General features: G+C 36.6%; 1 protein-coding gene across 1 annotated transcript in view; it reads right to left on the bottom strand.

Annotated features, from left to right (window-relative positions):
* Positions 1-12,583, bottom strand: part of mgat5 (alpha-1,6-mannosylglycoprotein 6-beta-N-acetylglucosaminyltransferase) — an 88,251-nt gene that overhangs the window by 34,861 nt on the left and 40,807 nt on the right. Inside the window, exons 4-6 of the mRNA XM_067415688.1 lie at positions 10,930-11,006; positions 8,506-8,595; positions 5,985-6,056 (exon numbers count right to left, since the gene is read on the bottom strand). Coding sequence (XP_067271789.1) covers positions 5,985-6,056; positions 8,506-8,595; positions 10,930-11,006 — 239 coding nt within the window. The remainder of the gene's footprint in view (positions 1-5,984; positions 6,057-8,505; positions 8,596-10,929; positions 11,007-12,583) is intronic.

The raw sequence follows: 12,583 nt of genomic DNA, 5'->3' as shown, positions 1-12,583 counted from the left end.
ATTCACCCGATCAGCACCAAACTCGGTCAGCATGAAGTCAACACACTGAGGATGCTAAATTGCGAGCAACTTTTTGAAACCTCAAACGGTTTGGCCGTGGCGAAGAGACGAATTTATGGCGAGAAAAGGGAAACAGGAAGTGTGTTATAACTTTTGCATACATTAACTCATTTTGATGAAACTTCAGCTGTGTGTTCGTTGTAAGAGGCCGATCACATGGATATGACTTTTGTGAGTCAAAGTTATAGCGCCACCAATTGGCAGCAGGAAGTGTGTCACTTTTGTCCAAAGTGGGGGGGTTAGTTTTATCTGCAGTCACCAAACTCGGTATATATATTGTACTTTTCGAGCCGGAAAACTTTCTAATTTACAGTCATTAGCTCTGACCAACAGGAAGTCAGATAATTTGGTTGGAAGATAACAAGAAGTGGCAAAACGAGCTTTGAGTTTTTACCCTCTCCTCAAAAGCGATTCATTCAATCTCCTCCAAACTCGGACAACATGAAGTAAATATACAGAAGATGCTAAAATGCGAACGGTTATTGGATATCTCAAACGGTTTTCCCGTAGCAAAAGGCTAAAAAACACAAAATAGGGACACACGTGCCTGGTTCATATATAAGGCTATACTCCCACCTGCTGGTTATTCTATATATCACACTGTGTTTTTTTTTTTTTTTTTTTTCAACACATGCTCTCCCTTAAATGTCCAGTAGAGGGCAATATTGTATAAGTTTTCAAGCAAAAAACCTTGCCTCTGTGTGTGTGTGTGTGAATGGTTTTCTAGCCTGGTGGGGACTTAAACCTGAATGCACACAGACTCATGGGGACTTCCCAATGGGTACAAAAGCTTATAAATCAAACAGAATGAGTTACTTTGAAAATGTGAAAATGCAGAAAGTTGTGTGATGGGTAGGTTTAGGGTAGGAGCAGTGTAGGAGGACAGAATTAATGTTTTATACAGCATAAAAACCATTACGTCTATGGTAAGTCCCCAGAAAGATAGTGAACCAGATATGAGTGTGTGTGTGTGTGTGTGTGTGTGTGTGTGTGTGTGTGTGTGTGTGTGTGTGTGTGTGTGTGTGTGTGTGTGTGTGTATGTGTTGTGGACGGGGGAATGGGGGGATGGGCTGAGCTGATTTGAGTTGCCTGCAGCATACTTCAGCATTACTACTGTGTGTGTGTGTGTGTGTGTGTGTGTGTGTGTGTGTGTGTGTGTGTGTGTGTGTGTGTGTGTGTGTGTGTGTGTGTGTGTGTGTGTGTGTGTGTGTGTGTGTGTGTGTTGTTCTAGCCTGGTGGGGACTTAAACCTGAATGCACACAGACTCATGGGGACTTCTCAATGGGCACAAAAGCTTATAAATCATACAGAATGAGTTCTTTTGAAGAAAGTTTTGTGATGGGTAGGTGCAGTGTAGGAGGACGGGATATATGGTTTGTACAGCATAAAAACCATTACGTCTATGCTGAGTCCCCAAAAAGATAGTGAACCAGACATGAGTGTAAGTGTGTGTGTGTGTGTGTGTGTGTGTGTGTGTGTGTGTGTGTGTGTGTGTGTGTGTGTGTGTGAGAGAGAGAGAGAGAGAGAGAGAGAGAGAGAGAGAGAGAGAGAGAGAGAGAGAGAGAGAGAGAGAGAGAGAGAGAGAGAGAGAGAGAGAGAGAGAGACTTTTCTGTCTAAAAAGATTATCTCTGAATGCTTTGGCCTGCATTAAAGGATTAAACATATTATTCTGGGTTTGAATAAAAAAAAAAAAATGTATAAAACCGGTTTATTTGTAGGGCATTGACAATATTGTTTTATATAATTAGTTAAATAATTGTGTTAATACAAATAATTATAATTAAAAAAATATAAATATAACAAAAATTACCCCCCCTCTCCCTCTCTCAGGATCACTCTCTCTCTGTGTGTGTGTGTGTGTGTGTGTGTGTGTGTGTGTGTGTGTGTGTGTGTGTGTGTGTGTGTGTGTGTGTGTGTGTAGGGGGTCTCTCTCACTCTGTCTGTGTCACCTTGTCTCTTGTTTTTTCATAATTTAACCCTTTCATTTCATAGGCTACCACAAATATCTATCACTTTATTGTGAAAAATAAGTAAAACAAAAACATATATTATATCTTTAATTAAATACTGGTCTTCTGAACTTACAAAATTTTGAGCTGCAAAAAACACATTTGCACATAATTGAAAGTGATATCCTAATACTTTTAATTGTTTTCTATAACATGGGCTTTAAAGAAGGTCATGTGCTGTGTTTGCAAAGATCACGTATGACACCTCTTTAAACTAATTATTTATTGATAAAATTCAAATGAATTAAAAAATAAAATTTCACATGATTTTATAAAAGTGGCTGTTTATAATAAACTTCCATAAATTTTATGCACGCATATTACTCTTACCTGACACTGATATTAAAATATCAATGATATTAAATTATATTATGATATTATATGATATTAAAATCATTGTTGCGGTCTCTGTGATTTGGCCTAATTTATTTTTAAGAGAAGTGTAAGGATAATACAACTTCAGCATTTGGACAGTATTCTGCACTCATTTTGAAATTGACATTTGACGTCATCTGACATAAAATTAAAGAATAAAATGTAATTGATCTCAGAGATGTGAGTGTTGTGGTTCCTGATCATAGCAGCACCAGTTGCTGCAGTTAATGAGGTGAATTCAAAAGACTTTGACATAGTCCCTTTATTTATTTTTTCCCATATTAAATGCCTATTGGCCTGCTGTGCACAGTTAAGCTGATGCCACCGGGGTGGCGGTGCCCCCGGCTTGGGCCCGTCATCGCTGCTTGCAGCTTTAATTATTATTATTATTATTATTATTATTATTATCTTTTCGCCTTTTGGGCATTTTTGGGGCCCTTCCCATGCTCGAAAACTCTTGAAACTTTGCACACGCATCGGAATGCGCGGCCAACAGGGTCTGGCAGAGGCCTTTGACCCGGGCGTGGCAGGGGGGCTCAACAGCGCCCCCTTGAAAAACTGGGTCTATATATTAAACACACTTGCACGTACATGTATGAAACTCGGTACACTTATAGATCTCATCGGGCCAAACAACTTCCGCACTCATAGTCATAAGCTTCGCCCAACAGGAAGTGAGCTATTATGGGTTGTTCGGAAAACGCACGCTCTGGAATTTGCGATACTCCTCCTAGACGATTCACCCGATCAGCACCAAACTCGGTCAGCATGAAGTCAACACACTGAGGATGCTAAATTGCGAGCAACTTTTTGAAACCTCAAACGGTTTGGCCGTGGCGAAGAGACGAATTTATGGCGAGAAAAGGGAAACAGGAAGTGTGTTATAACTTTTGCATACATTAATTCATTTTGATGAAACTTCAGCTGTGTGTTCGTTGTAAGAGGCCGATCACATGGATATGACTTTTGTGAGTCAAAGTTGTAGCGCCACCAATTGGCAGCAGGAAGTGTGTCACTTTTGTCCAAAGTGGGGGGGGTAGTTATATCTGCAGTCACCAAACTCGGTATATATATTGTACATTTCGAGCCGGACAACTTTCTAATTTACAGTCATTAGCTCTGACCAACAGGAAGTCAGATAATTTGGTTGGAAGATAACAAGAAGTCGAAAGCGAGCTCTGAGTTTTTACCTTCTCCTCAAAAGCGATTCATTCAATCTCCTCCAAACTCGGACAACATGAAGTAAATATACAGAAGATGCTAAAATGCGAACGGTTATTGGATATCTCAAACGGTTTTCCCGTAGCAAAAGGCTAAAAAACACAAAATAGGGACACACGTGCCTGGTTCATAAATAAGGCTATACTCCCACCTGCTGGTTATTCTCTATATCACACTGTGTTTTTTTTTTTTTTTTTTTTTTTTCAACACATGCTCTCCCTTAAATGTCCAGTAGAGGGCAATATTGTATAAGTTTTCAAGCAAAAAACCTTGCCTCTGTGTGTGTGTGTGTGAATGGTTTTCTAACCTGGTGGGGACTTAAATCTGAATGCACACAGACTCATGGGGACTTCCCAATGGGTACAAAAGCTTATAAATCAGACAGAATGAGTTCTTTTGAAAATGTAAAAATGCAGAAAGTTTTGTGTGATGGGTAGGTTTAGGGGTAGGGGCAGTGTAGGAGGACAGAATATGGTTTGTACAGCATAAAAACCATTATGTCTATGGTGAGTCCCCAAATAGATAGTGAACCAGATATGAGTGTGTGTGTGTGTGTGTGTGTGTGTGTGTGTGTGTGTTCTTTTTTCTAGCCTGGTGGGGACTTCAACCTGAATGCACACAGACTCATTGGGACATGTGTCACTGGTTTCTACAGTGTGTGTGTGTGTGTGTGTGTGTGTGTGTGTGTGTGTGTGTGTGTGTGTGTGTGTGTGTGTGTGTGTGTGTGTGTGTGTGTGTGTGTGTGTGTGTGTGTGTGTGTGTGTGTGTGTGAGAGAGAGAGAGCCACTCTTCTGTCTAAAAAGATTACCTCTCAATGCTGTGCTTTGGCCTGCATTAAAGGATTAAACATATTATTCTGGGTTTGAATAAAAAAATTCATGTATAAAACCAGTTTATTTGTAGGGCATTGACAATATTGTTTTATATAATTAGTTAAATAATTGTGTTAATCCAAATAATTATTAATAAAAAAAATATAAATATTTAAAAAAACATTACTAACAAAAGAAAAAACATTTAATTGTCTTTAAAAAGAAAAGGAAAAAAAAGTAGTGTGTGTAACTTAAAAAAATGAGAAGATTAATGGCTTTTGTTTAAGGACAAAAATGAGAACCAATGAGCTACCGGCATATAGAATAACCAGAAGGTGGGAGTGTAGCCTTATTTAGTAACCAGGTTGGATATGTCCTAGGGAACACTGTTTTGAAGATAAAACTATTGTTGTTATTGCAAAACAGTGTTTTCAGACAGTGAAATAAAAACAATGATCTCTCACTGTTTAGATTTTGTGTCTGTCATCCCCCCCCCCTTCTCTCTCAGGATCACTCTCTGTGTGTGTGTGTGTGTGTGTGTGTGTGTGTGTGTGTGTGTGTGTGTGTGTGTGTGTGTGTGTGTGGAGGGGGTCTCTCTCACTCTGTGTATGTCGCCTTGTTTCTTGTTTTTCATAATTTAACCCTTTCATATCATAGGCTATCAGCAATATCTATCACTTTATTGTGAAAAATAAGTTTAAAAAAATGTATTATATATATATATATATATATATATATATAACACTGGTCTTCTGAACTTACAATATTTTGAGCTGCAAAAAATACATTTGCACATAATTGAAAGTGATATCCTAATACTTTTAATTGTTTTCTATAACATGGGCTTTAAAGAAGGTCATGTGCTGTGTTTGCAAAGATCACGTATGACACCTCTTTAAACTAATTATTTATTGATAAAATTCAAATGGATAAAAAAAAAAAATTTCACATGATCTTATAAAAGTGGCTGTTTATAATAAACTTCTATAAATTTTATGCACGCATATTACTCTTACCTGACACTGATATTAAAATCATTGTTGCGGTCTCTGTGATTTGGCTTAATTTATTTTTAAGAGAAGTGTAAGGATAATACAACTTCAGCATTTGGACAGTATTCTGCACTCATTTTGAAATTGACATTAGACATCATCTGACATAAAATTAACGAATAAAATGTAATTGATCTCAGAGATGTGAGTGTTGTGGTTCCTGGTCATAGCAGCACCAGTTGCTGCAGTTAATGAGGTGAATTCAAATGACTTTGACATAGTCCCTTTATTTTTTCCCATATTAAATGCCTATTGGCCTGCTGCGCACAGTTAAGCTGATGCCACCGGGGTGGCGGTGCCCCCGGCTTGGGCCCGTCATCGCTGCTCGCAGCTTTAATTTTATTTTTGTTTTTATTAAATATATTTCTTAATTAATTTAAATACATTTTGATTTTTATTTAATATATTTCACTTTGTCCCCAAACTATACATTTGCAATCCCACACACACTGACCTGTGCATTCCTGTCGGCTTCATCGGCAAGATTCTTGATCCTCCACAGCAGACGAGGGCACCAGTTTTCAACCTAGCACACAGAAAAACAGCGAGTTAGCTGAGCTAGTGATCAGACATAAACCGACAGTGTGGAAAAGGACATTTTGTGGACACTCTACATCCTGTTTCTCGAAGTAGCCTTGTATATTTATCAGTCAGCTCATTTAACTACAAGAACAATATCAGCGAGAGACAGTTGATATGGAAATTAATGCATGTCACCATTGCTACGCTGGGCCGAAATTTTGTCTGAGCAGGTACTACATTTGAATTTATGAAGTTATGAAACATTAAAAATAAATTACAAGCTGTATTTGTAAGATTTGTCCCATTTCACACATCACGGATTTTCTGTTTTACAGTGTATTGTGTGTTTACTGTGGAAATGTGAGCGATTCACAAAGCCAAACAGCTAATAACATTTAGACAATTTTAACTTGATTAAAAAGGGTTATTGAACATTGTACCATGGCAAAACCATATAAAGTATCTTAAAATACCATCTAAATGTCATGGTGCATGAATATGGCATCCATTTAGTATATATTTATTTATTTATTTTTTGGTGGTGTGGTGGTGGTGGTGGTGGTGGTGGTAATATGGTACTTTGATACCTATATAATTATTACATTAATAAAAACAATATTTTATTTAACTTTAAATTTAAAATTTACAAACTCGATTCCAAAAAAGTTGTGACACTGTACAAATTGTGAATAAAAGAGGAATGCAATAATTTACATTCTCATGAACTTATATTTTATTCACAATAGCATATAGATAATATGTTAAATGTTTAAAGTGAGACATTTTGAAATATGCCAAATATTGGCTCATTTTGGATTTCATGAGAGCTACACATTCCAAAAAAGTTGGAAAAGGTAGCAATAAGAGGCCGGAAAAGTTAAATGTACGTATAAGGAACAGCTGGAGGACAAATTTGCAACTTATTAGGTCAATTGGCAACATGATTGGGTATAAAAAGAGCCTCTCAGAGTGGCCATGTCTCTCAGAAGTCAAGATGGGAAGAGGATCACCAATTCCCCCAATGCTGCGGCGAAAAATAGTGGAGCAATATCAGAAAGGAGTTTCTCAGAGAAAAATTGCAAAGAGTTTGAAGTTATCATCATCTACAGCTCATAATATCATCCAAAGTGATGAGGCTCAGGAATACTTCCAGAAATTGTCAGTGAACACAATCCAGCATACCATTCAAAATTGCCGATGAAAACTCTATAGGTCAAAAGAAGAAGCCATATCTAAACATGATCCAGAAGCGCAGGCGTTTTCTTTTGGCCAAGGCTCATTTAAAATGGACTGTGGCAAAGTGGAAAACTGTTCTGTGGTCAGAAAGATCAAAATTTGAAGTTCTTTTTGAAAACTGGGACGCCATGTCATCCAGATTAAAGAGGATGAGGACAACCCAAGTTGTTATCAGTGCTCAGTTCAGAAGCCTGCATCTCTGATGGTATGGGGTTGCATGAGTGCATGTGGCATGAGCAGCTTACACATCTGGAAAGGCGCCATCAATGCTGAAAGGTATATCCAAGTTCTAGAACAACATATGCTCCATCCAGACGTCGTCTCTTTCAGGGAAGACCATGTATTTTCCAACATGACAATGCCAGACCACATACTGCATCAATTACAACATCATGGCTGCATAGAAGAAGGATCCGGGTACTGAAATGGCCAGCCTGCAGTCCAGATCTTTCACCCATAGAAAACATTTGGTGCATCATAAAGAGGAAGATGCGACAAAGAAGACCTAAGCCAGTTGAGCAACTAGAAGCCTGTATTAGACAAGAATGGGACAACATTCCTATTCCTAAACTTGCTTCCTCAGTCCCCAGACGTTTGCAGACTGTTATAAAAAGAAGATGGGATGCCACACAGTGGTAAACATGGTCTTGTCCCACATTTTTGAGATATGTTGTTCCTTTGACATCCACATTTGATGTGTCATCTATCTTGTATTCTGAATAAAATATAGATTTGAAACTTCCACATCGTTGCATTCTGTTTTTATTCACAGTTTGTAGAGTCTCAACTTTTTTGGAATCAGGTTTGTAATTAGAATATTTTGTCAGTTTTTCAATGTTTTTGTCAATTTTATCCCCAAACAATAAATAATTTTACAGACTATCCAACCACTAAATGAAAACCTTGTAAAAAATGTGTTAAAAAGTTTGTTTTTTTAATTAATATGTAATCCCCCCCCCCACACACACACACACACTTATATCTCTTTAAGTGTTTTCATTTTAATTTATTTTGGGTAAAAACATTTTTTAGTTTAACAAATCATAAACATTTGTTTTGGTAGTTTTGATACAGGAGACCATTTAATTTTATCCCCAAACAGTCTTCTTTTTATATTTTACATACTTTTATCCAGGTTTGAGAGGATCAAACTTGCATTTTGTGGGTTACCAGCCCAGATCTGTAACTATAAGGCCAACATTCCTGTCACGTCTTACCTCACTCAGATAAATGAAGAACGAACATGTGGACCCGTCCACGCCGTAGTTGCCATAGCAGGGGTCTGAACGCCACATGTCCTTCATCCACTGAAAATGAGGGAAAAAATTTGTTAGATCAGATAAAAACAAAAACGGAAAAAGTACTAAGTATACAAAATCCACAGTTGATCTGATAAGCAGTTATGCAGGAAACCGTGTGTCAAGCAGAGTTTTATTTCCTGCCAAATTTTTGCAGGATAGTTTTTAACTTCTCAGATCAGCCTGACCTTCAGAAAAAGCGTTGGTTCCTCTTCCTGTATCTAATTTCTTCTCACAGTGACACTCTCTACAGGAGGGAGAGGGACTTATTGATCGCAGGGGGTTCGGATTACACTTATCGATCTGGATTTCGGAAAAGCATGGCATCCGTACATTTTTAATGAGTCAGAACTTGAAAAAAGTTTTACAAAATACTTGTCTACATAAAATGTTTATTAAAAAGTCTAATAAAAAAATATGCAATCCTATTGTTTAATTTGCATACGTTGGCATATTTGTTTTTTTAATTAATCAGCATTTGATGACAAAAAGCTAAAAATATAATGAAATGTATAGCGTTTAATTGCATATGGTTGCAGATTTACATTTGTTTTTAATGAGTCATAACTCGTTAAACGAAACATTTGACATATTCTATGTAAAAAAGTAGAAAATACGAGAACAAATTGCGCTTAATTTTAATTTGTTAAGCACTTGATGGAAAAAAGCTTGGATTCATAGAGAGAAAAAACATGTATTTACACTGTCAATGTAAAAAAAGGAAGAAAATACGCAACCATATTGAGTCTAATTAACAGACTCTTCCATAATTTACATTTGTTTTTTAATTAGTCAGAACTACACAAAACATTTTACATATTCTATGTAAAAAATGCACTTAATTTGCATACTTTTGTATAGTTGCATTTGTTTTGGTGCATAAATATCCAAATAAATCAAATTGTATTAAAGAAAGTTGATTGAACAAGTGTTTAACATGGTTCTACCAAATTATTTGCAAAGTGATGGCCTTCAGTCTTCAAACTAAACCTTTAAATGCACATTTATGTTGATTACACTGGCATTCATTTGTTTTTTTGTCATTTGCAAAATAGAATTTGGCTTAATAGATAAACAACCCCACCTAAGACCTTCCAAACTAAAGTCAAACACTTAGCTAAGCTATTCTCAGTTACTGTAGTCAGTTTTGTTTTAATCCTGCATGATTTTAAGAGGATTTCCATATCGCAGGAATTTCCATGAGTTGTATGAGCTGTGATTATTGCGACGAGGCCAACGTGACTGGCCGACTAGCTTCGGTGTGCTCTGCTTGATGTTAAAACCCACGTAATTGGCCCCCGTCTGGCTGCTACATCAACGTGCTGTAAAAAAACCCAGAGGGACTCGCTCCGAGTATCAGGTGAGGTCATTAAGAAAAGTGGCGTTCCAGGAAGGAAAGCGCATTGTCACATGGTAACACCCGACTCTGAATTCTTTAAGGTTTTTAAAAATCTAAAGTTAAATGTGAGAGAACACAAACATTTTAAACGTTAAAAACACTATCTTCTACTGTACAGCTAAATTGTCAATTGAATTAAAGTGCCCATATTATGCTTCTTTAATGCAGTGTGTAACGTTTCTGATTGTAAATGTCTGCAAAGTTTTAAAGATCAAATAAAAGAATACATTTTGAAATGCCGAGACGAGTTGTCACATTTGCATAATGCCAGTGTATCAATCAGAGCAGAGTAGTCCAATCACAACAGACTGGGCCATCTGACCAATCAGAACAAAGTAGACCAATCACAACAGACTGGGCCATCTGACCAATCAGAGCAGAGTAAACCAATCACAACAGACCTGTGAGAAAAGAGCTGATGCTACAGTGTATATTTTAAGGAAAATATAAGATTTTTTTTATCTTGGCTGCATGTAAACCTGTTGTAGCAGCCCATTAAAAATTAAGATCCTTTAAAATAATAGGAGCACTTTAATATAAAGAGGCGGCATATGAGAGACTTTCATGAAAATGTATTAATGACTAAAATTAACAATATTCATATAGTCTGTAGACGACAAGTCCAGACTACATTTTTTTATTCTCTCTTATTCTTTTTTAACTTTTCCCAGAGCCTATGATTCTTGTAGCACTGCTCATTAATAACACCACAGCAGTTAAAGGCTTTCAAATACGTCTCAAAACAAATCAATATCTTGCTGTTAATGTTCGTAAGGGGACCGTCCCACGGAGAGCCTTTAATTTTTCCTGTCTGGATTCAGGATGAAGATGGTTTATAAATCAAGTCCAGCGGATGAGAAGCCATCACGAGACGGCGGCAGCGTAAAAGGAAATTAAAGAGTGATTTGAACAAGTTTCAGATCGAGAAGCTGAGAAACGCTCACCTTCAGCTTGCCTTCACAATGCGGAAACCCGTCAAGCGAGGGCAGTTCGCATTTCTCCTGTGCTCCGTTCAGCAGGTCTGTGAAAGGGAGAAAAGAAAATAAGCACACAACGGCCTGAAAAAACAGCACAAATCACAGCTGAGAATCAACAAGCTTGTTCAGCACACTGGAAGATCAATATCACCCAATTAATACAAAATCCACTCTCAAATTAACTCTGTAATGCCACAGTAGGCCCCAAACCCACATTGCGATTACAAAGCATTCAAATTGTCTCTGTTTAAAAGGAAAATAAAGGAACAAATCATGTTTTGGGACAATGGAGCTTAATCACGAAAAACAAGCATAACAAATATGTTCGTAATTTGTTAATGAAGCCATTCCCATGTAAATGCTCTCTTTTAAACAGATCATTTAATGAAAAATGTGCATAAAAATGAGATTTGTGAATGGTTTTCACACTAATTTGTTCTGCTTATGTTTCATGAAAAGGGCCCAATTTGTGATTGGTTTAAAGTAGTTTTTATAAAAGTCCATCTTGTTTATTCATGTAAACCATAAACTTGTAGTGCAGCATTTACTGCTAACTGCCCTTTAGAATGAATCCTACAAAATGCCAACTGAAAAATCAACAAGCTTTTTGGGCACTTGGCCGGAAAAAGAGATCAATAATCCAGTTAACACGGCAAATTAACACAGTGTGAAATTAACACTGAGCCCAAACACACACATCTTGCCAAGAGCATTCGAACTACCGGTATATTCAAATAAGTTCTGTTGTCACTTTGCACTGCAGAGGAAAAAAAAGAGAAGATATTTAGTGTTCAAAGACGTGTTAAAAACCAACGCATTTCATTACTGTTTTTGAAGCAATGTGTTAACAACACAAAATTGGACTTCTAGCTGTTGTTTAGGATATCATATGTCAAAATCTGCTAAGGGGTAATCCAATGTTACAAATCATTTAAAAATCTTTTACTGGAAAATTAAACGACATTTGATCAAACTTTGATAACTGCCTTAATCTTTTAAACAACTGTGATGAAACTACGTTTTATAAAAATCCCCCGTCAAGTTTATAATATGTATTACCAGATATTATCAGCATAAGAGTTAAAGTGGACAAGAAAATGATTGAAAATATTCTAATCAGGAATCTCCCTTAGCGATAGAGATGACGTAGTCAAACTAAATTTGGGTAGGAAATGTGTGTACTCCCTGTATTGTGCATGTTATTTTTTTGACATGATATTGGCATAAGGGGTGAACTATGTTTAAGTTTTGGGTAATTATAAAATATGCTAAAAGACATTCACCTTGTTTGCATACTTATTTTAATGAACTAGGTTTATTTTGTGGCTTTACTAAATTACATGTTACTCAGAGACATGACATATTTGGCATGTCAAAAATGTAACCTTCAGCAGTCGCAAATGACTTTACTTGAAAATCAAGTTAAGTGTTTTACCAGGAAAGGAGTGGTTTTTATGCACAAAGTTTTTTTTTTTTTTTTTGAAAAGGGGAATTCTGAAATCCATTGCCACTTCAATATACCTGTATATATCCTAATTAAATTAATAATCAAATCAGTATTTATCCTTCTTTATTATGATGATGATTTTTAATGATTCCTTCCAGTTATGATTTTGCTTAA

This window comes from Pseudorasbora parva, chromosome 14 (assembly GCF_024679245.1).
Source record: "Pseudorasbora parva isolate DD20220531a chromosome 14, ASM2467924v1, whole genome shotgun sequence".
Classification (NCBI taxonomy): Eukaryota; Metazoa; Chordata; class Actinopteri; order Cypriniformes; family Gobionidae; genus Pseudorasbora; species Pseudorasbora parva.
Note: the sequence above shows the minus strand (reverse complement) of the source record. Positions and strands in the feature narration are given on the sequence as shown.